A 26178-nucleotide genomic window follows, 5' to 3' on the forward strand; every position below is an offset into this window, starting at 1 on the left:
GGCCGTGATGGTTCGAACTGACCAATGGCGCGCGGCGGGGCCGCGCGGGCGGCCAATGAGCGGCGGAGGAGGCGGTGCCAGCGGGGTAGGCTGCACCGCCCCCCCGCTCGCATCCTCTCGGCGGTGCGAACGCGACCATTTTGCGGGGGGGAGCGGCGAGCGGCGGCGGGGCCGGGCCGGGCGGCGGCGGCGGTGGGGAGCGGGGCGGGGGCGCGCGGCCCACGCACGGCGGCGGCTCCGGCGGCTCCCCCCTGAGGGGGCTGAGAGAGGCGGCTCCGGCACTGTCGGCCTGAGGCGCTGGGCCCGGGGCTCCCGCTTCAGGGAGGGGACGGGCGACGCGGAGCCCGCACCGAGCGGCCGGTTCGGTGGTGTTTTTTTTTTATTATTATTAGTTTTTCGGTTTTTCCCTTTTTTTTTTTTTTTTTGCCCTTCGGTTGAGGGCGACGTCCCCCGGGCCGGGCCCGAAGCGCCGGGGAAAATGTCGAGGCCTGTCAGGTGAGTCCTTGGCAGCGCGGAGGCCCCGCTCCCGCCTCCCTCCTCCTCCTTCTCCTCCTCCTCCTCCTCCCGCCGCCGCCCTCCGGGGCCCGGCCCCGCCGTTGCCCGGCCCCCCCCCGGCTCCCTCCGGGCCCCCCCGGCCCCACGCCTCGCCTCAGGCCCGGCCGGGCCCCGCCGCAGCCCCAGGGCCGCTGCCGGAGGGGCGGCGAGGCCGGGAGGCTGCAGCCAGGGCTGGGGGAGGCCGCTCTACCCCCCCCCCCATTCTCTCATATTTTTATTTATTTTTAACTTTATTTGCAATTATTGTTCGGTAGCGCGGGCGAGAGGCGCTGCTGCGGTGGGGGGGTTGTGGGAAGGGGAGGCCCGCGGCGGGCGGCGTCCCACATTTTGCGGTGGTGGGGGGGGGTGGGGTAAAAAGGAAAAAAAAAAAAAATTAAAAAAAAAAAGGATTTTTCGCCGTGACCCACTTGGGGCCGGCAGCGAGCGGGGGCCCGGCGCCATTTCGGAGCCGCGGGGCTCGGCGGCGGCTGCGGGCTGGGGGCTGCGGGCAGGGGGAGCGGGGCTGTGCGGGCCGCCTGGACCACGCTGAGGGGAGGAGCCGCGGCGGCCGCCGCCTCCTTTCCTCCTCCTCCTGCTGCTGTCCTCCTCTCCCTCTCCTCCTCCTCCTCTCCTGCTTCTCCTCCTCCTCAACCGGGCGCCCCCCTCCCGCTGCCCCCCAGCCCCACCGCCCGCTGCGGGGCTGCGGGAGGAGGAGGAGGAAGGAGAAGGCAGCTCCGTGCCTGGAGTTTGGGGTTGAATAGTGGCGGCGTGCAGAAGTTGCCGTGCCCCAAGCCCGGAGCGCGTTTGTCTTTGCTTTGCCCCGGGGAGTGCCCCGGGAGCGAGCTCGGGGTTTAAATGCTCTTTGCAGGAGAGGTAAGATGTGTCATAATGTGTGCTCTGTTAACTTGTTGCAGTCCTAAGGCTTATGTTATAACTAGAGCCTCTTACCTGCTTAAACGTACACGTGTATATATGTGGTAACTCTGGATTTAAGTCATATCTCTAATACGTAAGAGTTTAAATGTAGATTTAGGGCTACTTCACAAAATCAGGAGGTTTGGCATGCTGATTAGTGAAACAGTTGTTATTCTATAGCTTTTTTTTTTTTTCTTTTAACCAGTAGTGTATTCCTGCATGCTAAAGTAAGGGGTGGATAAAGCTCCAAGTTCCACTCCTAGGGAATTACCTCGGGTTTAAAAGGTGATGAACAGGACTGTGCATACCGCGCTCTGAAGCATCAGTTTTTGGCCTTTTGTAAGACAGGATGTTGGACTAGATGGACTAGTGGTCTGATGTTGAATGACAGTGCCTGTGTCCTGAAATGCAGTGGTGATGTGACTTTGCTGCTCACTGTGACACTTCAGTGTACGGTCTGCTGGTGATTTACTTGCCAGCACTGGAGTCTTGCTACAGGTAAGGAAAGTGTTGTATCTTTAAAGGTATAGTTCGTAAGGTTTCTGGTGTCGCGTATCTTTGTAAGCAACCTTTTCTAAACTAAAAGAATTCTGTAAAATCCTGCAGTGTTGTGAAAGACCTGGCTTGTCTTGCTAGCAGTTGACAGGCACTGGCATACAGCAAAACTCCGTGCCAAAGTCCAGTGTGTACTTGTAGTAGCAGAATACCTGTTGGCACGTGCCAGCAGTAGATGTAGCAATCCACTATCTAGCTGGTTTTAGTAGCCCTTTCAGGCGAAAAACGTAAATCTTCAGAAGCGATTACATTGTGCTGCTCTGCTTGGTAGAAGTAGAGAACCTCTAGTACAGAACTGGAGAACTCTCATCAGAGGTGAAAATCCAAAACTTTTAAAATTACGCAACAACTTTTTTCCTGGTTATCTTACTGTTGATAATAGGGGATTCTGGTGAGAAGTTCTCCATCGGAATCAGATTTGGTGATCTAATTTAACTAAATTAATTCAAAAGAGTTAATTTAGTATGTCCACTGGTTTCTAGTGAATATATACACACTTAAAACAATGGGCTTTATAAAACCTGACAGATACCCTTGGTTTCTACTCATCAGTAGAGGACTGTCTTAAGACTGAGTCTGGTTGTTGATTTCAGTTTCGTGTAATTAAGTAGCAATGAAGCCCAGGTATTTACAGGTTTCTTGTGTGTTAATTCAGAACCAAATACTTTTTATGCAATTAGACTACTCTTGGGTGGATAATGATGGTATCTGCACTATTGTTAGAAAATGGCAAGTAGTGAAAAGGAAAGGAACCTCCTACAGCTACTGAACTTCTGCACCATGTGGCTAACTTCTGAAATGCTGCCATGGGCATTTAGAGCTGCTGGTTACATTACTATGTCCTTATCTATTCCAGAATACAAATGAGATGAGAATGTCGAGCCCTCATTTTTATACGCAGCGTCAATTAATGTATTTTAAGTGAGAATTTTGACTTTGAATTTGGGGGAGTTCCCGTTTGCTGCTCCGCACTGGTCACTTTCACTTGCTGGTGCTCCTCTCCTGCAGGCACTGCAAAATGAAACTGTGGGCAGGTATTGAAATCAGAGTGGTTTTCTGTTTGTTTGAAGATTGAAGCCAGTTATGAATGGATATCTGTCTGTATTTCAGGGCTTTATAGCTTTATGCGCTTAGCTCTTTATTAGTAACTTCCAGTCTTGCATTGGCACTACAGTGGAAGGGTGGCTCTTTGAAAGTTTAGTTGCAGGGGAAAAAAAAATATCTATTAAATATAACTTGCCTTGTGGCTGCTGTTGTACCTGGGCAACATAAAAATATAAATAGTGAGATTCTGGATAACTTTAGTGGGCTAGCAGGAAAGGAAAACTTCCTTGGGATTGGCATTTGACTTGGATAATAATGAGTGGTAATGTCCAGGGATGAGCAAGATACTTCGCAGATAAATAAAGAGGCATGGGCCTTGCTCTGAGAACTTTCAATCTAAAGAGAAACAAAGAGCAAGGGAGAAGTACAACAAAAATCAGTTTTCCAGGAGCAGTGCAGGTTGCAGAATTGGCTTTTTTTGTTTTTTCCTTTGTTTTTCCCCTTTGCATCAGAATATTTCTATATTGTATGTTAAAATCTTCTCATTTGTAGTTAAGTTCAAATGGAGGATGGATGGGCACAAAGCTGCTAAAACTGTTGCTGCATAAATCATTTAATTGTTTTACGGAGTTTCAAGTCATGTGTATCCCTAAAAATTCTGCAGATACCATGAGCAGTGCCTAGTCTTACAGACGTTTGGAGTTACACCAAGTCCAGACCCAAACAATGACCTCTGTAATTGGGAACCTCTAGTCGGTGAGTCCTGTCTGAGTACAGTTGTGCCAATTTTTAAATAGACTAACACCATAGTGACGTGCTTTAGGTACATAACTGGCACTAGGCTTCAATGTTTCGACTTCTGACACGTAATTATAAGTTAATGTCTGTTTATTTAAGGCCTAAGTCTATCTAGCACTGCCTATTTGTTTTGCACAACTTTGAAAACACCTATAAGAAATACTTCCTATCTCTCTTTTTGCTATCTATATAAAAAGGCACCAAAGCAGCGCTTCTAAGGGCGGTGTTTATTGGTAGGCTGTTGCCCGTGGAGCAGGACAGCTTTACCCCGGAATGAGAACCAGAAAGTGAAACTGACCACTGTGTCTGCCAGGCCCTGAGCCGGAGGGAAGGTCAACAGCTTCTTCCACAAACTGGTTTGAGAGTTACATGCTGTAGTTAAAACAAAACAAAAACCTCTGTAACCATTTAGTCTCTCGTTCATTTTACTTCTCAAATTGTGTAAGAGAATAGATTATTTCTGCTGATAATCACTTGACCTAAACGCTCTTCTGCACTGCATGGTGAGCCCAGTTACTAGCTTTTTGAATACTCCTCTAGGCTTTGCTTAGGATGTGTATGTATTTTTTTTTAAACTTTAAACTGTGTGGTTTACTGCCTGTGGAAATACGCAGGGATCTAAACATTCCCTTTTACATATATATTTTTTAAAGAAAATATTTCTAACTGATTATTACTTTGAATTCTGATATGTTAATTTGTAAACATGGTTTTTGAGGGACTTCATTAGCTGAAGATGAGATGATATACAGTCCTTAACCGCTTGTATAGGTATTTAGCGAGCCTTTTGAATGATGATATTGCTTTTCATCATTTTAAAATTGATTTCAGTCTGATAAGCATCAAGCATGAGCTGTAAGAACTCCTGTGCTGTTTTGAGTTCTTATTAAATTACTTGAGTATTACTTGAGTTAACCATGTGCTTCCAGCGTAATGTGTTAGTGGGTTTCTGGATGAGTTACTCTTTATTTCAGAAATACAGGACTGTCAGCTGGTACCAAAACTTAAGCTCACGGGACTTCTCTCTCTACCTTTCCTCCCCCAGTATCCCTCGCGTGCACACTTTACATGTTAGGCTGAATTAGCAAGTAAGTTATTTTACAATTTCAATGTGTTTTAAACCAGATTGAACAATATCCATCCCAAATGTCTACTAGACTGTCTTTTTATGCTCAGTCTAACTGAATTTTTGCAGTTTATTTTCATGTCTAGTTGCTTGCCTTAACATCTTTTAGTGTCTGCTAGGGGCAAAGAGGTGCTCCTCATTGAAAAAACAGCAAGTGGGGTTTTCTGTTTTTTCCCTTGGATCTCAACTCTGGTGAACTTACCTGTCTTTATCACTTGGGTTTAATGAAGCATGCAGTCATTGTATGCTTGTAGCCATTAAGCATTGCACCACGGTGCTGCTCGCAGTTATAAAGAGAAATGTAAGTAGAACTAAATGGGGTGAATGCTGAGCAGAGTGAGAAGAATGGCAGATGGAAAAGCAGTTCTTGTTTCATGTTTCTGCTCTTGTGAGCTTCTCTGGCTCTGGTGGGAAGACTTAGAGATTTCTATGTTCAGTAATATCAGTGTAGGCATCCCTTCTTTCTTTCACCCTACTCTTTGTCCTGCAAAATAAAATCCAGCCAGGTGGCCTTCCTTCTTGTTTGCTTCTGCCGAGCATCCCTGATCCTCTAGACCAGATTGTGAGAGCGTAGCAGAACTTGCTCTCCAGCTGAAAACAGATAAGGTACAGTGCTAAGAAAGAGGAGGGACAGATTTTTTTTTTTGTTTTATCTTACTGTGTCACACTTTTAGTATTTGATTTAGTATGGACCTTTAATGGAAATCAGGAAGATGAAGCTGTGTATGACCAACGTACTGCAAGGTGGCAATATTGCGATTCCCATTTTGCTTGTTAGTGAAGTGATGTCCAAAACTATTGCTTTACAAAGCTGCTAGGACAGAATAGGTAGCAATTCTACCTTATTTTCCCTGCTTACACTTTTAGAGAAAAGCATAATACCCGAAACCTTAGACCAAATCAAACATCTTATTTAGGAGCTTTATTATTCTTCAGATGCTTACCAAAATAAACTGGATTTTCTGTTAGTTTTCCACCTGCGGGCAGGAGGCGGTCTTCAGGAAGCCTTCCTGTTGGAAAGGAGGCCGCGTGTGAGGCCTCACCTAGATGGTACACCATGGCGAGCCTTTCTGAGTCGGTGCTGTACTGAATTTGGGCTGCTGGTGAGCGGGCAGTGCTCTGTAGCACGGTGCTGTTGTACTTTGTTCTGCTCACGTTTACCCTGGAGCTTGGATGGGATTCAGCCTGTGGAAGTCGAATGACTGGTCTTGCCTTTTGTTAGCTGTGGTTTTTTGTTGTTGTTTGGAGCTGAAGAGGCTTTATGTAGGCTTGAAATAAAGTAATTATGCTGCTTCCTCTTCTGAAGGCTGCTGCTGTAAGCCATAAATAGAGGTGCTTGGACAGGAGGGAGGCTTCTAATTGGTTTCTAATTGGTCAACAGCCAGCACACAACAATGACTTTTGCGTATCATTCAGCTGGGCAGTCTTATCAGCAGTGGGTGATGATAATCCCGAAATGCAGCGCAGTTCTGCAAAGTGCACGTGGAATTCAGCAGGCTTGTTTAGAAGGGAAAGGCATCGTGGTTTGCGTGTTGCCTTCTGCTTGCAGCGGTTCTCGAGTCTGTGATGCTGGGTAGGTCGCTTCACCTCACACTTGCCAAACTTTTTTCTACGTGTAAAAGTGAGCTCATGTGTTGGAGACTTCCAAATTTAGTTCTTCGCTGGCCTTGGGTCAAAGGGATTGTTTTCAAAAAAAAAAACAAAAGCAAAAGTGGAGACAGGAAGGAGGGCTAAATCTCTGATGCCTTCAGCTGCTCTTCCTCCTTACATTGCACATCCTCCAGAAGAGGAGGGTGTTTGGAATCTGCCTCTGACCCAGGCGTTGCCAGCTGGATCTGCAGTGCAGTGCTGTCTTGGTTCCCCTGAGCAGCTGGACCACGGGGCAGTTAAAACTTGTCAGTAAAGCAAAGGGTGCTGAAAAACTAGCCAACAACTACAGAAACCTAAAATATTAAATGCAAGTAAGTTTGAGAAGCAGGTTTTGTTGGTGAGTGAGGCATTGCTTTCAGTAAGAGCTGCTTATGTAGTTGCCTAATTTTGTCTGTCATCAGCCGTTGTATTTGCCCTGTTAAGGGTACCTGGTTACCTGGGGGACTTGCAGCTTGGTTAGGGAGCAGCGAAGCTGCTGATGCAGTAACAGAATGTGGGTCTGTGCACAGCTTTGAAACAGGGTGAGGGGCAGCTCTGTCTTAAGAAAGTTGAGGCCGATGCATTCTTTAAATGCATCTTTAATCTTTGGGTGTTGCTTTTTTAAAATGCTTTTTAATCTTTGGAAGCTGCTTTTAAAGAGTGCTTTCTCTGCTGTAGTTGGAGCAATGATACATGTATAGTTTGAATAATGAAAGAACCGCATAACACAGGTTAAGGTGGCTCTTTGTCACTGCAGTCACGAGCCGTAAGAGTGCTGCTTATCAAAAATCACCTTTGAATTCTTAGACTATAATTCAGTCTGCTATGATAGGTCCCTAGGAAAATGCTCGAATATACCGTGTTTTCTTTTGAGACTTCAAAGGTGTAGATGGCTTACACAAATAAGTCTTCTTGGGATGTGTTTGGGCTACAAATCCTACGCTGGAAACAAGAATGTGGTGCGTTCTTACTTTAAGAAAGCTTTTGTACCTCTGAGAGTACGAATTGCTGATTTATTTATTCCCTTCATTTTAACAGGAACAGGAAGGTGGTCGATTACTCCCAGTTTCAGGAATCAGATGATGCTGGTAAATGACTTTGTTCTTAACAGTATAATATCCTTGGGCTACAGCTGTTCATTTATGGCTTTGCATATTAATTGTGTTGCTTCTAGTCACATCTTTAACCTAAATTCTAAAGACTTTCTGCTCTTCAGTCTCTGAACCGTTAATGAACATTTGAAAATATAATGATTCTCGTATGTTTTGTATTAAACAAACAATGGTGATAGAAATCTTATTATTTAATGCTTGCATTGTTGTAGTGCCTTTAGGCTGTTGGCAGCAACTGCATTCTTCCTTGGTCTATGTTATGTTCTGTGGTAAAATCCCCCTGATGCCACTTTTTTTTTCCTAGAGAAAAATATGTTTTCAGTTTATTTAGTGGACTTTAGTTAATTCCATAATGTCAGGCATTTTCGTGAATTGCACGAAAAAAAATAATCTTTGTATATTCTGTTCTGCGTGAATTAATGAAATATTTCTGGAAGCCATATGGAATATGTTTTATGTTCTTAGAAAATAGACATACTGCTACTGTTTCCTAAGGGAGATTACGTTGATAATTAATGGAAACAAATATGCATAGCTCTTAATTGCAGTCCTGTTGCTTGTATTGTGTAATAGTTGTAAAAACTTACACCGTAAATTGCTCAGTAATGATATACTGTTCCCATCAGAGGACAGTAAATAAACTTCTTGTTGTTAAAAGCATAGAGAGGTATGTACGAATGTCAACTGCGAATAGGTTTTCTTAATAACTTTGTGTTTCTAACTAGCTGTAAAATTAAGATAGTGTCTCTTGTGAGGCATTTTGGTACGTTTCAGACTTGATTGCATGCAGCATTTTTATTGTGCTGCTGCTGGAAGAAAAGGTAAATCACTAGTTTAAGACAGGACTTCTGTAAAGTTTTCTTTTAAGATCTGTGATTGTTTATTTTTTTTAAGGGCTGCTTTTTGATATGCCTGAAGTGGTCAGTTTAAGATATAACGGAGGAAGTCTTTTTGCTGTGGAGCTGTGAGTCAATTTGCTGGGAGCTAAGGGTTTGATTCAAAACCATTTTCTGCTGTCCTATCCAGATGAAGATTATGGAAGAGATTCAGGTCCCCCATCCAAGAAAATCCGTTCGTCTCCCCGGGAGGCTAAAAACAAGAGGCGATCTGGGAAGAATTCTCAGGAGGACAGGTAAAAGAATCACTTCATCTGTTAAGAACATGTCTGCAAACCTTTCTTGCATGTGGGGAGCATTATCTTCTGAGAGGAGTGATTGTAAGTGCAATTCAGAGTCTGCAGTGTAAGAGCTCTTGATCACAAAGCTTGCATAACCAGCTTGGACATTGAGGTGGTTCGTTCTTATTTGAGTTGGCAGGGAAATCATGTGTAAAGTACTTGTCACTAGTGCTTCGGCATTAAAAAAAAAAAAGCGCTTTCCAGATCTAGGCAGTTGGAATGGCAAGGAACATGATATGAGTTACAAAAATTGGCAACTGGTACAATTATCCAGGTAAGATAGTGGCTAGATGCATTTAATTTTCCATGTTTTTTTGGTATGCTCACAGCATTCCTCTGGTTAAAGATTAAATGGGGCAAGTACAATGGCAGTAGTAGTAGGGGCCGTTTGTTAGTTTTGTGGTTCTTTGTTTTTTGTTTCCTGTTTTGTCAAATTCAGAAACCATCTTGTTTTGATAACCAAGTTGTTCTGACAATGTCAAGTGACTGAATTCTAAGCAACGTCCTACTGCAGGAAAGACTTCCACTATTAGAGTGAAGGTATCTAACATTTCACAGTAACTACGATCAGCAAATGGTTGCCTTAAAGGTGATAAAAGCAGGCCTATTAAATAAATTGACTGCTTTCATGACAGACATCAACATGGAGGGTCTGCCAGCTGGTTCTTACTATACAAACCCAAGGTATTTCTTAACTGTCTTGGATTGTTTGGGTGGAATGTAGCAAACTTGCCAGGGGGTATGCTTAGGAGGTTTCTCTCCATCTTTTTCCTTACACTCCTGTGCTATAAGGTGAAAGCTGAATATAGGCATGGGAATGTTTGAATGGGTTCCTCGCTGTTGTGAACTGAGAGGGACAGGCGATTTTCACCCCAGCTTTTAATTGCCCTGAAGATGCAAACACTGTTCTTATCTTGGAACTGTTTTCAGGAAAGAAAAGCCAAGCAATTGTTTCCTGTTGCCACTCCAAACACGCATTGCACTGTTTTGACACAAATGATGGATAGAGATCTAATGCAAAATTGATGTTATGCAAGTACTTCTGACATCTACCTACGTTTCTGGATGAATCTAGTTCATCCATAGCTTGACAGATTGACACAGTTTGCTTAGGCCAGTGTATGTGTTCTGCTCGTGCAGCACTTAACGGAAATTCTAGAGGTCAGTCTGCCAGAGAAGTGCTCGCAAATGCTGTAATGCCAGAAATAAAAACTTTGGTAGGTATGACATTGTATAAAGAACGAGGCTAGGGAGCTCCCAAAGTAATGAAGTAGTTGACCATCATGTCCCATTAGCTTTGGGGGTATTTAAGTAAGAACACTTCTGTTTGTATTACAAACATTACGGAGGGCCTGAATGGGACACAAGTGTGCGTGTTTAAGTGATTTGAAATGCACAGTTGTCTCTGAGACTGAAAACAAATGGGCCTACAGGGCTGTAGTATAATATGTTATCTAAACTATTAGTATTCTTCAGAAATATAGTGTCAGCACCAACTGCCAAACCTGAATGTAGCGAAGCTTTGGTCTGTTGTGTTTCCTGACCTTTGCCAGAACGTGCAGTTCAACCATTCCTGAAACATATGTTGTACATCAGTGGCCTTCGACACAATATTCACCATTCCTGTTTAAAACACTTATTCTCTGACAGTGTGCTGGGAGGAAAACCTTCTCTGGACAGCGCTAATGACAAATGATGGGGATTTGAATAAGAACAAACATTAGTACTTCCTTGATAGTGGAAGCCTCTAATGAGGATTGAAACCACTAGAGGGGGTTGGGGAAAGTCTGTCAGAGATCAGATCATCTGAGAGCTTGCAGACCAACTATGTGCCAGGTAACTGGTTAGGCAGAATGAAGAACTCCAAAGAAAACAGTGAGATAAAGACAGGTGATGATTCTATAAATCTATTCAGAATAAAACTTTACTCCATCTATAGACTCAGTCATGTATTAGCATATAAAACTTCAAAATCCTAATTGTAAAATGGAAGATGTCTGAATTGTTGGTAGGTTTTGGATCAAAATGCATGGTTCATCTCATCCTTATTTCCTGGTTGATTCCCTTGACTCTGCATGAATATATACGTGATTAGGAATTTGAAATTTCTAACCATAGTAACTACATATGCTTCTGAGTAATGCTGAAGTATAACGTGGTAATGTCCAGGAAAAGCGCATATTCCTGGCCTAGAGATCAGTTTGCTCTCAAAAAAATTCTATTTTCTGTACAGCAAATGACTGGTTAAAGCACCAGTTAAACCCTCTCTTTTTTTCCTATTCAGTGAGGATTCAGAAGAAAAAGATGTGAAGACCAAGAAAGATGATTCACACTCGGCAGGTAACTAACTGCGTTGCACTGGTAACGCTACCTTCAAAATAAAGACCAGTTTTTAAGAAAGTTATGGGGGTAGGATTTGACATGGGAAATAAGTTCTTCTGTTTAGGGAGGCAAGCACTCTTCTAACCCATTTATCTTAAGCTGGATGCTGCCTCTACTGCTTGTTGTTTCCAGCCCTGGTTTGGGATAACAGATATGTTTTGTGTAATATGATGCTGCCATAAACTGTCTTCACAGGTAGATAGATGTAGGTTAATCTCCTCTCTGGGGTTCTCATCAATATTTCACAGAGTGATAGAAGAAACTTCATATTCTCACTTTTTCCTTCCAGATGAAGATTTTGGCAGTGAAGATGACGACTTAGGAGCAGATGATGGCAAAGCTGACAGTGACTATGAGAGTTCTCAAAAAAGCAAAAAAGGAAAAAAGGCTAAACCAGACAAGAATAAGAGAGCCTCTAAATCCAGGAAAAGGCCTGCAGGTAAAGAAATGATTGCTATGATTATTTTAATTTTTTGAGAAAGTCATTATGATAAGTACAGTATTCAATCAGTATTATTATTGATTGATGCATTCAATCCCTATATTGGGTTGCGGCAGTTCTGCACTGTGTATGCATTCATTTCACGTATTTTATAAAGTAGCATGAAGAGGGTAATAATTCATCATGTCTCTTAAATTTTAAGAGGGAGAAAATAATTCTTCAGCTGCGGGCTTTCACAGTTCTTAGGTTCTTTAGTATTGTGGCTAAAAATACCAAGTTACAGATTGCACAGTAAGGAGCTACTGTGTTTTAGGCATGTAGTGATAATTGTGCATTTTAAGCATAGTTTGTGATAGATCTGATTTAAATAATGTTTTGCTTCAGAGATAGTTTAATACTCTCCTTGGTGAGTAATGATATGGCTGTTAACATTGATGGCAGAGGAATAATGCCCTAGTAAAAAGGGTTGCTACTCTGTACAGTGGAAGATGCTGCACTGGGTCATTGTTGGATGACCCCAGAAACATACTTGATTACTTGAATATGTTCTCCTCAGCTCAATTATTCACTGAGCACCTTAATTCACTTTTTCATGAAGGACTTGACTTTTGTCTTGCTCACCCACTACCTGATGAAGACATATGGTGGCCTGTGTTTTGTGTCTTCGTTATAACATGGTGACTTTGTGCTGCAGAGGACAGTGAGGACGAGAAGGAAGACCACAAAAATGTGCGTCAGCAGAGACAGGCAGCATCTAAAGCAGCTTCCAAACAACGAGAGATGCTTATGGATGATGTGGGTAGTGAGGAAGAAGAACAAGAGGATGATGAGGCACAGTTCCAGGAGAGTGAGTAACTGGGATTGTACTGGAACATGTCATAAAAAGTTGAAATCAATGTGGCATGGGTATGGTACCAAACATAAGTTTATGGGTCGGGCCAAACAACAAAAGGAACAGAGTTTGTTTTTTGACTTGACAATGAAAACACAAATTGTCCTTAGTATGTACTTGTTAATGAATATCTGTCCAGCAGACCAAGCTTACGTTTTTGACATCTAGAACTTTTGTTCCAAATTTGCAGCAGTATGTCTCTTATAATGCTCATTTAGGGTTGCTTATCATATTTTAATGTTTCTTGCTCCTTCTTGCTACCCCATCGGTTTTGAGGTATGGCTGCTACTTTTGGAAAGATGTCAAAGTACTTTATCCTTGATCGATCAAAGTAGGACAGTTTCTTTCACGAGAACAAATAAGTCTAGCATGTAATGAATTGCATTGTGAATTGTGCTTTTTCAAGTTCTTGAAATAGTGCAAACAGGATTTCAGAAAGGAGTAAGAGTACCATTGCATTAAGATCACTTAACTTCTCCCTGTCAGGAGATTCTTTTTATTTTCGAATGGGTTACTTAGAGCATATTTCGAGGTCCTCAAAACACTTACCTGCTTTGTTATAGTACTTTATCCCTACCAGTATGACATCTGCTATGTCACATTTCCTTAAGACCGCAGATTGGTGGAAGCTCGTAAGGTCACAGAGTCTTGGTCTTCTGACTGCTCTGTTTAACTGGCATGTATATCAGCTTTTTGTTCTGCTTCCTTTCCTTGACTTCTAAAGCTTAATTTTGTTGTTGTTTCAGAAGATTCAGGAAGCGATGAAGACTTCCTCATGGAAGATGATGATGATAGTGACTACGGCAGTTCGAAGAAGAAAAACAAAAAGGTCTCCAAGAAATCCAAGCCAGAGAGGAAAGAAAAGAAGATGCCTAAGCCCAGGCTAAAGGCTACAGGTGGGTCTAAGCAGAGCTGTGCAGTTTGTTTTAGAGACTAGTATTTATTTTTCTGCTGTAGAAGACTCAGTGGAAATTTTAGGCCAGTAGGCATTAACGCATAATGTTGAAGGGCTAGTTCATGTAACTAGTAACTTACCATGATTTAAAGCAATGCAATAAAATAATAATGTGGCTTTAATTCTTGCTTAATGAGGAGGTTGAATTAGTATCTATGTCCCATTGGCAAAACCCGTGTAGATTAAAAGCTTCTATTGAGGTGCTGCAAGTCTGACTTTCTATGCATCGCAGCCAAATAATACAATTTGTGGCTTTGACAGGGACTCTTGGTCTTTGTGATGTTTTCAGGGTGGAAGAATGTGGAGAAATTGGAACCAAAGGAAAACTTGATAGGCTGTTGCAGGAAGCTCAGAATCATAGGTAGTGGCATATATACTAGTATGACAAGAGGCTAGCTATGTTAGTTTATAACATCATATCTAGTAATTAGTCAGGACTTGCAATTAGATGGTTCTAAAGTCTTGTTAGCTGTTTTCACTCCGTTCAGTTTTGAATGGAATGCATAAAACACCCTGCGTGTGGTTTGGTCAAAGTAAAATGAAACCTGTTACTGCAATGTCTTGTAAATCCTGTTTGTATGAAGCCATGTCACCTTCTTGTCTTGGTAGCCGATAATAACTTTTATAAGCCTTTTATTTTTTCAGTGACTCCCAGTCCAGTGAAAGGCAAAGGGAAGGCAGGCCGACCCACAGCTTCCAAGGCAACAAAAGAAAAGACCCCATCCCCCAAAGAAGAGGATGAAGAGCCTGAAAGTCCCCCAGAAAAGAAAAAATCAGCCAGCCCTCCACCAGAGAAGTCAGGGGATGAGGGATCTGAAGATGAAGCACCCTCTGGTGAAGATTAAATGGCAGTTGAGGAAATCTTTGTTTAAAAAAAAAAAAAAGAAAAAAGAAAAAGGAAAGAAAACATACTTAGGGGTAGAACACGGTTTTGGCTGTGGCTTGACTCATGGGCTTTGAATGCTGTCTTTACTTTCAGCTGTTTAATACAGTGTATCCTTTTTTTAACAAGAGGAAACCCTTATACAGTAATATTTTGAAGTCACTGTTCTCTGTTGGCCATTCCGTTCTCCCTCCCCCCACCAAATCTGAAAGCCATTTGAGACAAATTAACAGACCATTTAAATATATATTTTTTTCAAGGGATACTGCAGTTGTGAAGCAATAAGGTTTGAGACTGATACGTGGAAACCATACTTACAAATCGTTAAGTAGAATAGATTTCCCAGTGCTGGTAAGAGTCCTTTAAAACTATTATTCTGTATTTGAGTATGTGGTTAAAAAAACAACAACAAAAATCTATGCTTTAACAGTTTTGTTGATACAAGTACGTTCTCTCAGAAAAAAATGTAGTTAATAGGAATTCCAGTTGAGGAAACATGGGGAGGAAACCTGTGTTTCTTGGATTCATGCAACTTTTCAATGGAAAACAATCAAGAGACTTATAGATGGTCCACTGTCCTTTATTGAGAAAAAGACCCTCAAGTTAGGATGCAAGATCTTTTTGTCTTTGCTGGGTGGAATACTATTCTGCTTTAGGCAAATTGCAGTTTGTTCTATACGATTTCACATACACAGCCTACAAGCTGCTCACATCCATAAATTCTGTTTTACTTCCAGGGATGGCTATAGATGGGCGGAATAGGGAAGAGAAATTGAAAACAATTTTTAAAGCTCTGGTTTCCATCTGGTGTTGTGGAAGTTTTCTTTAAAGTTGTTCCAAGGAGAAAAATAACGGACAACATAAAACTAAATTCTTTAGCTTTTGGGGCAAGGGATGTCCTTTTATAAATGTGAAGCAAAGGATTCCTGTAATGCTCTGGTCAGTCTCGGATCCCATGAGTCACGCTGAAGTGCTTCTCTTCTCTCCCTCCATCTGTCCTCAGAAAGGCTATGTAGTCGTGTCTCTCAGCCTCTCCAGCTACAGTGTTGGACAGCAGACTTCCATGGCTAGTGACATTACCCCAGTATCACTTCCATTTCTTCATCCCTCCATCTGGCAGCATGGGGGGCTTTACACTCATTCTGTTCCCACATCGACGTGTCTGCCTCTAACTGTTGGTCGTCATTCTGCTCCCTAAGCCTAAAAAGAACGGAGTAGGGAACAGTATTAAAGGGTGAAGCTGGGAGGAAATGGGGTTTGGAAGCAGTGTAGCAGGGCTATAGTTTTATAACAAAAGCAGGATGTCCCTCTAAATGCAAGAAACTTGAGATGTGTGTGGTGGCATTTTAATGTGTTTTTATCAAAGCAGCCATATCCTTTTTTAAAAAAGTACAGAAGTCTTGGTTTTCAAACCCTAATACGGAGGTTGCTGCCATGTTGGTAGAGATATTAAAAACTGGACCTGCCATTTTTTTCTTAAACCCTTTGTGCTTTCTGTATGTTGCTCACCGTTGTTTTATAGCTGACAAGTTTTGCATCTTTTTTTTGTCACTGAAATACATGTTTTGTAACCAGCCTCTTGAAGGTAACATAAGGCAGCTAATTAGTTGGATTTCTGGTGCACGAGCTACCAGATTTTTAATCCTGTTTGGATTTTAGAGAGCTTTTAGATATGACACACTAATATGACCAGGAAGGACACTTGGCTGAATGGCATAGGGAGCCTGAAGATGCTGAGCACAGTGTGGAGCCTAAACTATGGAACGGAATATTAATATAACAGCCGAGTGATTGTCTTGTGTGATTCATAGCCATGGATTTTATGGAGGCTGGTAAATTACTTTACCTTGGCTTATTAAAATTTAAGTTCTCTAACATTCTTTACTATAATGAAACTACTGTTGCCATTACAATAAAGATGATCGGTGTTTCCATTGTAAATCTTTTTTTTTAAGTGGTTTAACTTTGCAGAACAGCTTAAGGCTGGAGTCAAGTAACAGTCTTGAAAAAGATGTGAATGTAACCTCCTCTCCCACACCTCTTCCCACCTTTTAGATTTCTGGGAGAGCAGAGTTTCTTGTATCCCCTGCGCTCCTAGTCCAGTGCTCCTTGGGTAATACGGGACAATAAATGGCCAAATTTTAAATAACATTTGGATTGATATTTTGGGGGTAGCATATACTTTCCTGAGTGCATTCTACATCGTTGTTCTCCTTCAGTCCAGACTGTTTCAAGATGTTACAGTCTACTGGGGGTATTAGTTTCTTTTTGGTATTAAAATCTTCAAGAATTGCATAAATGCAGAATACCTCTAGTTGATCTGGTCAAACAGTTGTTTCTTTACCTGCTAGACCAGTTTTTTTCTGAAGAGTGTATTTTGTAAGTACCACTTAAGACTTGTTTGTTTGTTGTGTTTTTTGGTGTTTTTTATTTTTTCCCTAATACAGTTAAGTTCAGGCTGTGAAAAATAAGTTTCTGTTGTTTTCAGTTCAGCTTCTGGACTGTGGATTATTTTATGCCTGTCAATTTTGGCCCTTTATCCTGTAAATCTGTTCTGTTTTCTCATATATTCATCTCTAATGGCTGTTACAGGCTGCATGATGCTATCTTTGAGATTGTGTCACAACCCAAACACTATGTAAATCCTGTACTACGTCTGGGATTTTGTAACTTTTTCTATATCTTACTGTTTTGCTAATTTGTGCAAACACTAAGCCCTAATGGTTACTCGGTTAAAAATACCACAGTTTACATTTTTACAGATTGAAGATAATTGTGAAGGTTAATACATAACTTTTCTTTTTAGTACACATTTTTAAGTAGAGGCAGACTTAACATTTTTAAATCTCCTTTTTAATTCGTTTGTATTAAGCATTCTGATTTCTTGAAGGAAAGCTGTAAAAACGCCTTTCTCTAGGAGCATGAATAGTTCTTCATGGAGCAGGACGTTTCATTCACAGAAGAAGGCTTTGAAAAGATTGTCTTCTGTTACACAGCTGTAGTTTTGGAGCCTTTGCAGAGAGGTAAACAGATTTATTCCAAAATACAGTTAATTTAGTGCCCTGCCCTGGTCTCACCCTTAAAATGGTAGTTCATTGCTAACTTCTGTTATATATCCCTCTGTACATTCTGTTTCTGAATCCACATGACCACATTTTGTTTTATATTTGTATAATCATGCTGTCTTTGACTGGCCACAAGGCTTGATCAGGAAAGATTTGCAATCTTGCTTGGATTTTCATACTAAAGATTACTCGTTTCAGTTCGTATTTGATCAGCATGAGAATGCCAAACGTGTCAAGCTAAATGGGTTTTAGAACGGATTCCGGGTAAGAGTAAGACTTATGGCAGCCAAGAAACTTAGTTTTTTGTTTTAACTTTATCAAAGCAAAAGAGTATGTGGGGAGAGAAGCAGTACACCTTAGCTGACTTCTGCTAGGGAATGTGACGAATGCCAGGTAATGGCTCTGAGCGTGCTCAGCTCCTGTGCCACCACACGGTTGCACCCGCAGGTGATGGACTACCAGGGCAGTGGCAGAAGATGCACTTGAATATTTTTTTCTGTTTTTTTTCACCCTCCACTGTTGATGGTCACAATGGTACAATAGACACTGAGGCACCCAGGTTAAGGAGGGAGGGAAGTAAACTGTAACATGCTGGAAGCTTTTGAGCTGTAGAAACTGGTGCTTTGCTTTATGTAATTTGTTTGTGAAGTGTTTATTTTTATAACAGATCATATTGTTGAACACATGGTTCTTAAAAAACACAAACTGATCCATGAGTTTAAGTATTTGAGAAGTGGATGTTCATCTGTTGGGGGAGGCAGGATATGGAAAATGTAAGCAGATATATAAAGGGACACTGTCACAAAAATGTTGCTGGCATGTAGGGTGTGTTAGTTTGGGGGGGGGATCCCATCTATCTGTGGAAATGATATATTCTATATGTATATGATCACAGAAAATTTTCCCTGAACTTTGAATATTTTCCTATAGTTTTGGGAGTTTTAAATACAAATTCTGTGCATTAAACTGGGAGGCAAAATTAAACTATTCTATTCGTACTTCCAAGATGAATTTTTAAAAAGTACCGTGAGGAATCTAAGAGCTCTGAAAGATGACAGTGTCCTTTCAAGACTCCCCAGATCAAGTGTACCCTCGGTTTAGACTTCCCACGTCAGTAGGTGACTGGCATTTGAATGTCTTTTCATTGAATTCTTTATATTAAAAACAAACCACAAATATTTCTAAGTCTAGTCAAGTTTTCACTACGTGCTGCCTCTGTGTATCGACCACTATTGGAAACAGCTCTGTAAACTGCCTGCCCCCTCAGCTGCAGTGAAGTGAATGGGTCCATCGGTCTGAGCATGCTCAGCGTGACTGCAAACACCATTGTGCATATGCTTTGTATATTGGGGCAAGGGTTTTTTATATATATATTTTGGGAGGGGGAGTGGGTGGGATGGAGAAATACTCAATCAGCTTAAGCCAGAGTAATGTGTGTAAAAGCCCCTGAAGTATTTTGTGTGTGAGTGCGCGAGTGTGAGTGCGCGCATGGGAGTGTCTGACATCTTATTCCCTTTGTGTTCTGAAATTGTTTTACTTTTTTTTTTCCTGCAGAAGCAATTGTTACAAAAACTGTAAATAAGAGCTACATAATTTTTTTTTTTGTTTGTTTAACCATGAACATCATGTCACAGCAAACCCTGAATTATCGCTTTGAAGGTAGAGAAGGAAGAGACTCCAGATAGGGCCTTTGGGCCTTTGGCTCTCAGCGAGGCATCGTTAACATGGTATGCAACAAATGTTTGTCTTGAGTATTTGCAGCCCCCTGTTGAGCTTTTCTAAAAATCAGGCTCTTTGTGGTTACCCTCCATATCCATTTTAATTTAACTTTATTTTTTTAACGTCAAGAGTGGCCAGGAAAAGGGGCAACTAACTGCAAATAGTGCTCCAGTGCTGCTGGCCCATGGTCAGGGTGTGTGCGCGGACGTGGCTGTCATCACTGGGCCTGATAGGGGTGACAACTTCTGCAATACCTTGACAATACTGAGATCTACAGCATGGTACTAGGAGTTACGTTTGAATGTAACATTAATGCTTTATTTAAAATAAAAAACACTTTTTTTTAAAAAGGGGTTGAAGTGAACATGACTGTTGACCATGTTCGTGAATTTATAGATGCAACATTCATTGGTAGAATTGTGTGATGGTCTTTTGTGCTACTTAATTTTACATATTCCAGTCTCTGTATGTACCTGCAAAGAAAGTAAAGAAAAAAAATAACAAAACCCTGCTTTGCTTTTATTGAAGGGTTCCCAGGACTGCATACCTGCTCCTGAGCTCTGTTTTAAGTATGTGTATCCTTCGCTTGTATTTTGTATTAAAAAAACAAAAGGAAAAAGAACCCTTTATTGTTCAGCATGTTGGAATTGTGTCCCTTCTTTTATTTTTCTCCTTTTTGGAATATATTAAGCAACTCATTCTTCTGTATCTTTTATTTTCTTTTGTAAACTTTTTGGTTTTGTTTAAAAATGGCTTTATAAAAGGGCTTTTATAACCCATAAACATGACTTGTGTAATTTTTCTGCTATTCAGAAGTATTCTTCTGCGGTTGCTTTTTGTTTTGTCACTGTTAGTGAGATGTAAAAATGTGTTCGTCTTCCACGATGTCTGATAGTTTTGGGATTCGTTCCTTTGCAGACCTGGTGCTTCCTCTGAGGAGGATAAGTCAGGTTTTGTCCAGGACAGTTTGGCAAATCTGACTTTCCTGTTACTACCTATGAGTTGAGGGGAAGATTTAAAGAACTTCCTTCGCTGTCAAGATGACTTAACTGAGGTTTTCATGTTCAAAGCCTGGTGAAAGCCAATTAAAAGGAGAGAGCGAGCCTTTTATTTGTCATGCTCACATCTATGAGCTTTCCCTTAGTGATCAATATAGAAAGGGAATTCCCGTTCTATTTTGCCACGTATGCCCCAGCAGTGCGAATCAATATACAGGCTGTGCTGTATCTGTGGCCATCGGGGACGTGACAACTGCATTCGTCTTATATGTACACTAGGCCAAAGTTGGTTGGTATCATTTCAAACGCAGATAAATTGATCCACAGTGCAGATTGCTTTCCTGATGTGTCATCACATGCACTGGGTTATCATGCGCAGCAAGTTTGTGCTGTTAAATCTATTATAGCATATTTTTATCTAAATTCCTGCAGAATCTTAGTACTGGTTTAGTATAACAACAAACTTAGCAGCTGTTTTAGAAGCATGTGATCACTTTTAAACTCCTCGCAGTCCGTGGGGCCGGATCATCCCCATCACTCTGCAACTACAAGTGGGCAGTGGAGCGCAGCCTCCCTCCGTGGGGCGAGCAGCAGAGGGCGTGCCTGGACCTCCGCATCTGCATCGCTGCTGCCTCCAGGAGCATGCTGAGGTGGTACGGCTGCGCTGCTCCGATCGTGCTTGTGTTTTCCTTCTTCTGGGATGAGATGGAAAACCCTTCGGCATTTGTTAAAGGCTGTGCTGAGCGGGTGTCAGTTAATAACGTGTTGCCATCATGGGCTCAATGAATCTTAAGACTTGTAGTTGTCTGCGTTTTGCTTGTGTATATCTGTGCTCTAAAAACTGAAGTTATGATTCATTGGGATAAAGACCTCAAAGCACTCCTATCCAACAGGGTTTAGGATGAAGCTGCTGCTGGGATCCTAAGGGACCCAGTCTTCCTAAGGGTTTGGCATGGCAGAATGCTTTGGCTTGTGATCTTACCGCACAAGTCATTTGGGTATGTCTCATACTTGCCCCAATATAACAACAAAGATACAGCGATCTCGCAGAAATTGGGTGATGGATACAGTTGGACAGGAGAGCGGGTCGCCATTACCCCCAGCTGCAGCAAAGGAGAGTTAATTATTATTAATTATTTGTATTCAGGGGTTGTTCTGGGTAATTTGTGTACTGCCAGGTACCTTGACAGGTATTTCTGCCCCATTACTATGGTATCTACAGTTCTATGCTGCTTTTTTGTCATGTTTTTTTATCTGGAGCAGCTGTAGAGTTACCTTCAGGTACTGCAGCTCTACTTCAGTTTTAGGATTAATTAGTAGTGGAGGCAATTAGCAAGTGTGTCATTTCTTTTGCCCCAGAAATAACTGCTTGCTCTCTTCTGAAGTGGTGCAGGACTAGGATCTGTGAACTCTTCTTCAAGAGCTGCTCTTCTTTCCTGCTGCCCCTAGTCCTTGCACTTTGTCCGTATTAGCATGTGCAGCATTGGTGCCTTTATCCTCAGTATTGATCTTTTGAACCTAGTGTGTTTACCGGCTGCTCAGTCCTGTAGGCAAATGCTCTGCCAGCATAAGTTAAAAGTTCCCATTGGCTTTGAAGTAGTATTTACAGGGAATTAATACCAGAAACAAAATTATTTGTTGTCACATTTAAAGGGTGTGCATACAAGAAGTAGACGTGTAGGGTTTTGTAACTACAGCAAGCCCTGCCAAACCAGGGGAATAAGATTCCCTTGGCAAAGAACACTGGCTGTTAAGTTTTAATCTAACAGAATTTTGCCTTAGGAATATTCTGTTGCGCTTCTTTCGGTAGTACTTGATTGTAGGATGAAAATGAAGTCAAAAGGTGGAATTCAAGATTGTATCTGTTTTCTGCAGTACAGCATGTTTTGGCCCTATAGGTGGCCTTTTAAGAGTAAGTAAATGGGACAAAGTTGATTTAAAGAGCTGCTGCTCTGTTTTTGCCAATCTTGTGTGCTGAAGCAAACCTGGTAGAGTTGTGGAGATGGGGAGTTCTCAGTATATTCCCTGTACATTAAAAGCATATTTTAGGTTTAGTTTTGATGCAGCAAACCACATAAAGAACACTTTTTCATTCTTGCACTGTTTTTTGGAGTCTGTGTCCCATGCAATATGACAATATGATGAATCAAGTATGCAAGGTATCACTGACAACCTCACCTCCTGAAGAGCAGGTACTAAGGCTCTCATGGGTGCGCAGGGTAAGGATAACAGAGCTGTGAAAGATGTTCTGTGTACCTGTCGTGTTCATCACGCATTGATTTGAAAAGCAGTGAACGCCTGTAACGTGCAATATGTTTGACTTGAATTTGACCTGGAAGTGCAGCTTGTTAGTTCGGTAATAACCACATCCTGGGCTAATACACATCTCCAGCTTCAGAGTTTTATGTAGACCAGGAAATGGTTTTGTGTGGTTTTTTTCTCTTTCCATAGATACAGGTCAAGTTCAAGTTATCCAACTGTGGGCAGGCATCGGAATGCACTCTCCCACTGTGAATGAGAGACCAGTAAGAGTTAGCTCCTTCTTAAAGTCAATACCGAATTAATGTCTCTTAAAGTCTCTAGGTCAAATTCAGCCCTTGGCCCTGATCTGCGGTTGCAGTTTGGTCTCCTGCCTGTGTGTGCTTTTGATGGACAATGAATGAAAATAATCTTGCATAAAGTCAAAGGCGAGTGTCTTATTCTCTCCCCTAATATTTCATTTATCCTTCATAATGATGTTTTGTTTTACGTTCAAGGATTTTCGTTATACATGCTTGCAAATTCTGTAGCTTGAAGAAAGACTGGTATTTTATTTGAATAATCTCTTGTCTTTCAGGTTGAATAACATTGGTGTTTTGAGCAGATAAGATAACAGTTCCAGCAGCAATAAATTTCCTGTTGTCACACTATCTTTTTTCCTTAAGTATTTCTAACTAAACAGTTGGCCTTGTTAGGAGGTTTTGGTTAGCATTATTAATTAGTGGCTTTCCTTAACAATGGCGTCTGTTAGCTTTGTTCATTACAAACATTTTCCCTTTCAAACACTTTTTGATGGATTGAGTGCTTTGTCTGAGAACTTCTGTTTTTTTTCCTTGAATCAGTTAGTACTGATTTTTAGAAATTGGCTTTTTCTGCTTGTTTCTCCAGCTAAATAGTCTTCTGAATGTTTTATAAAAAGGATATTATTGTACTTTCTCCTGAAGCATGCAGTTTCTACTACCTGAGAAACGAATGAAGGGAAGGAATAGTTCATAGTCCTGTTTATTGTATAGAACTATCACTCTTTCCCACCCAAACTCTTCCTTTTTTTCAATTTTACTTCACTGCTGATTGTGATAGTGCATCTGAGATCAGACAAACTAAGCCTTGTGTTCAGAAATTACTTGGGTTCTTTCAGTCTCATTCACGTTAAACTGACCTGTATTTGCACCCTTAAATGCGTAGTACCACTTAAGTGACCATTTAAAGCATTTTTTCACATTTCCTTCATTTGTTTACGAAGGGTGCCAAAAAGACAATATCCTTGGGTGCAAATCCTTGTTCTCACTCTTGTATCTTGTTCTCCCCACGCCACCAGTGGCTTTTAAGTGTAAAAGACCAAGTTGCAGAATTAAAAAAACAAACAAACAAACAAACCTTATTTGACATATTTCATTTTCCAAAGGTTGGTAGATTCAAATATCAGTACCATTAATGTAAATAGAGTACTTTGAAAAGAACAGCTGTTATATGAGTGCTGGAGATCTAAGGTGAGCTTGTTGGATTTTTCTTTCCAGAAGTACAGCTCAGTCTGTCTTAAATCTGTAGACTCTGCCTTCTGCTGGTCAGGTCTTTGCTGGATGGCTACGGTGAGTGTAGGTGAGAACAGAAGCTATGAATTCCTCTGTAAGAGGGGCAAAGATAATTTAGGGACGGGAAAGCAGCTCCCTGGACCTCTGGCTGATGGTTAGCTCACTCCGCATGCCCCGATGGCAGCGACTGGGACTGAGGTGCGGATGAGCACAGTGCAAGAAGTAGGCTGTGGGAAGGGGGGTCCCCTGGGACTGCGTGGGAAACTGCGACAGTCATAAGTGAGATAAGTGAGAACAGCAGCCTGTGGAGCAAGTTAGAGAAATAAAGTGACTTGTATAGGATAACATGGAAAGTAAGGTTTGCCTCAAAGTTATGGTGGGTGTATCTCAGGCTACCACGTAATCAAGGTAACTCCATTATTTCTCTGTTCACCATTAAATGTCTTTTTTATTGCTGTTCTGTATTTGAATGTACCTGTTTAATGTTAAAAGGTAAAATGTGTTCAGCCTGATAAAAGGTAATTTCTTCATGCAAGGTTTTTAATATATAGTTAATAGCATCTATTGAGCTACTACCTGCTTAAATGGTTTGGCTCGTGAAAGTGCCACGTGGTAGTATACAAATCTCATCTGTTTTAGTTAAATATCTGGAACTATGTGTAAAACAAGTTAACACAAGTGCGATAGTTTTCAATATTGCAGCCCTTACGGCGTTGCTTCCTAAAGGCACCTCTTTGAATTCTGAGTTCTCACATCCATGAGGATGTGGACGGGGGATTTAGGCTTCCGCAGGCACTCTCCAGTCTCACCATAGAAGCTAGAGGCTGGAGTGCGCTGTTCTGCAACCTGTTAGGTAAAATGCTTGGGATTCTGCTTGCTCTGTTTGAAATTTCTCTGCAGTCTTGCTCAGTCTGATTTTTCACTGAGCAGGGCAGTCACATCTACTGTTACCATCTCAGGCTGCCTTTCTGGGAGAATTGCCTCCTCTGAGAACTGCGCCACATCACTCTTCTTTCGTTTTCAGTTCAGAAGTCTGCTGCTAGCTCCTCTGTGACCTTTCTCCCCAAAGGAAAAAAAAATTGTATATAACTTCAAAGATCTCTAAGGACAGTGAAACTGCTTTGGTTCTGTCAAACGTAGGTGCAAAAAAGCTTCTCTCATGCAAAATATCGTCTGCTATCTTCTGTTTTCAAACAGGTCTTTTCAAGTAAGATTCTTTCAACTGTAGTCTCTGCGTGTTTAGTCAGTTTACTTCAAACCTGACAAGGAAGAGACCAGTTCTCTGATCTGATGGTAGAACACCGTGCTAATTAAAATTAAAAATAATAATCCAAGGCTGTAAATGCTTGATGGTGTGGCTGACACCAAAACAAATAGCCCAGGTTTATGTTTAAAGCTTGGTTATCTGGCAGTGCTGGCAGAATAGCTGTTGGCATAACATCACCTTAAAATAAATAAATAGTAAACAAAACAATAACAAAACCCTCCTTTTCCTACTGATATTGCAACCTTTCTGAAAACTCTTATTTTTGTCTCCAGGCTTTGCTTTGACCCACAGCGAGGAGGGGGTGGGAAACGCCATCTGAAGTCAGTGTTGGGTCTGCTCTAAGGCTGTGCTTGCATAGCAGGTTGGAGGCTTGTAAGTGCTTCAAAGCTCTGTCCTCGTGTAGTAAGCCTTGACAACAAACTTTGACTCAGTCTACTGCTGGTTGCAGCACATTCTTCATCGGAACATGTCTGCATTTGACCCTGACAAAAAAAAAAAAGCCAGTAGAAACAAATTAGTATTCTTGGGGGATCTTCTCCACTTAACTGAAGAGCAGACTTGTGATGTGAGCTCCTTGCAGCCCTAACCTTTTGGTCCTGCTGAGTGAGAAACTGCGTGGTTTTTTTTTCCTTTTGTAATGGGTCAGCTGGTGGAAAAGTTGAGAAACTCTGTATAAAAACCAGGAAAAGGAGAAGGAACCTCAAGGAGACTTGTCATGAGGCTGCCTTGGACGCTAAGTCATGTGTACCTCTCAGCGCGTCTCGTCTCCGTATGTGGCTGGAGCACTTTAAAGATGTTCCTTCTAAACTGCACTGAGAAGTGGCTTTGGCTGACAAGCTGGAGACTTCTGAGCTGCCCTGCAGTAGAGGAGGCCATGGTGCTGAGCAGTCCTGT

General features: G+C 41.6%; 1 protein-coding gene across 2 annotated transcripts; it reads left to right on the top strand.

The window, feature by feature from the left end:
- The first annotated feature begins 87 nt into the window (after nt 1-87).
- Nucleotides 88-17789, top strand: NUCKS1 (nuclear casein kinase and cyclin dependent kinase substrate 1). Of its 2 annotated transcripts, none has more exons than XM_040535607.1 (8): nt 88-495; nt 7640-7689; nt 8740-8845; nt 11175-11230; nt 11562-11711; nt 12409-12561; nt 13353-13502; nt 14207-17789. In XM_040535607.1, the coding sequence occupies exons 1-8, from the start codon at nt 479-481 to the stop codon at nt 14404-14406; spliced, it is 882 nt and encodes a 293-aa protein (XP_040391541.1). In that variant the 5' UTR covers nt 88-478; the 3' UTR covers nt 14407-17789. The 2 variants fall into 2 exon arrangements, with proteins under 2 accessions (XP_040391541.1, XP_040391542.1); XM_040535608.1 differs by having other exon boundaries at nt 151-495; nt 13356-13502.
- The last annotated feature ends 8389 nt before the right edge of the window (nt 17790-26178 follow it).

Source organism: Cygnus olor, chromosome 24 (assembly GCF_009769625.2).
Source record: "Cygnus olor isolate bCygOlo1 chromosome 24, bCygOlo1.pri.v2, whole genome shotgun sequence".
In the NCBI taxonomy this organism is placed as follows: Eukaryota; Metazoa; Chordata; class Aves; order Anseriformes; family Anatidae; genus Cygnus; species Cygnus olor.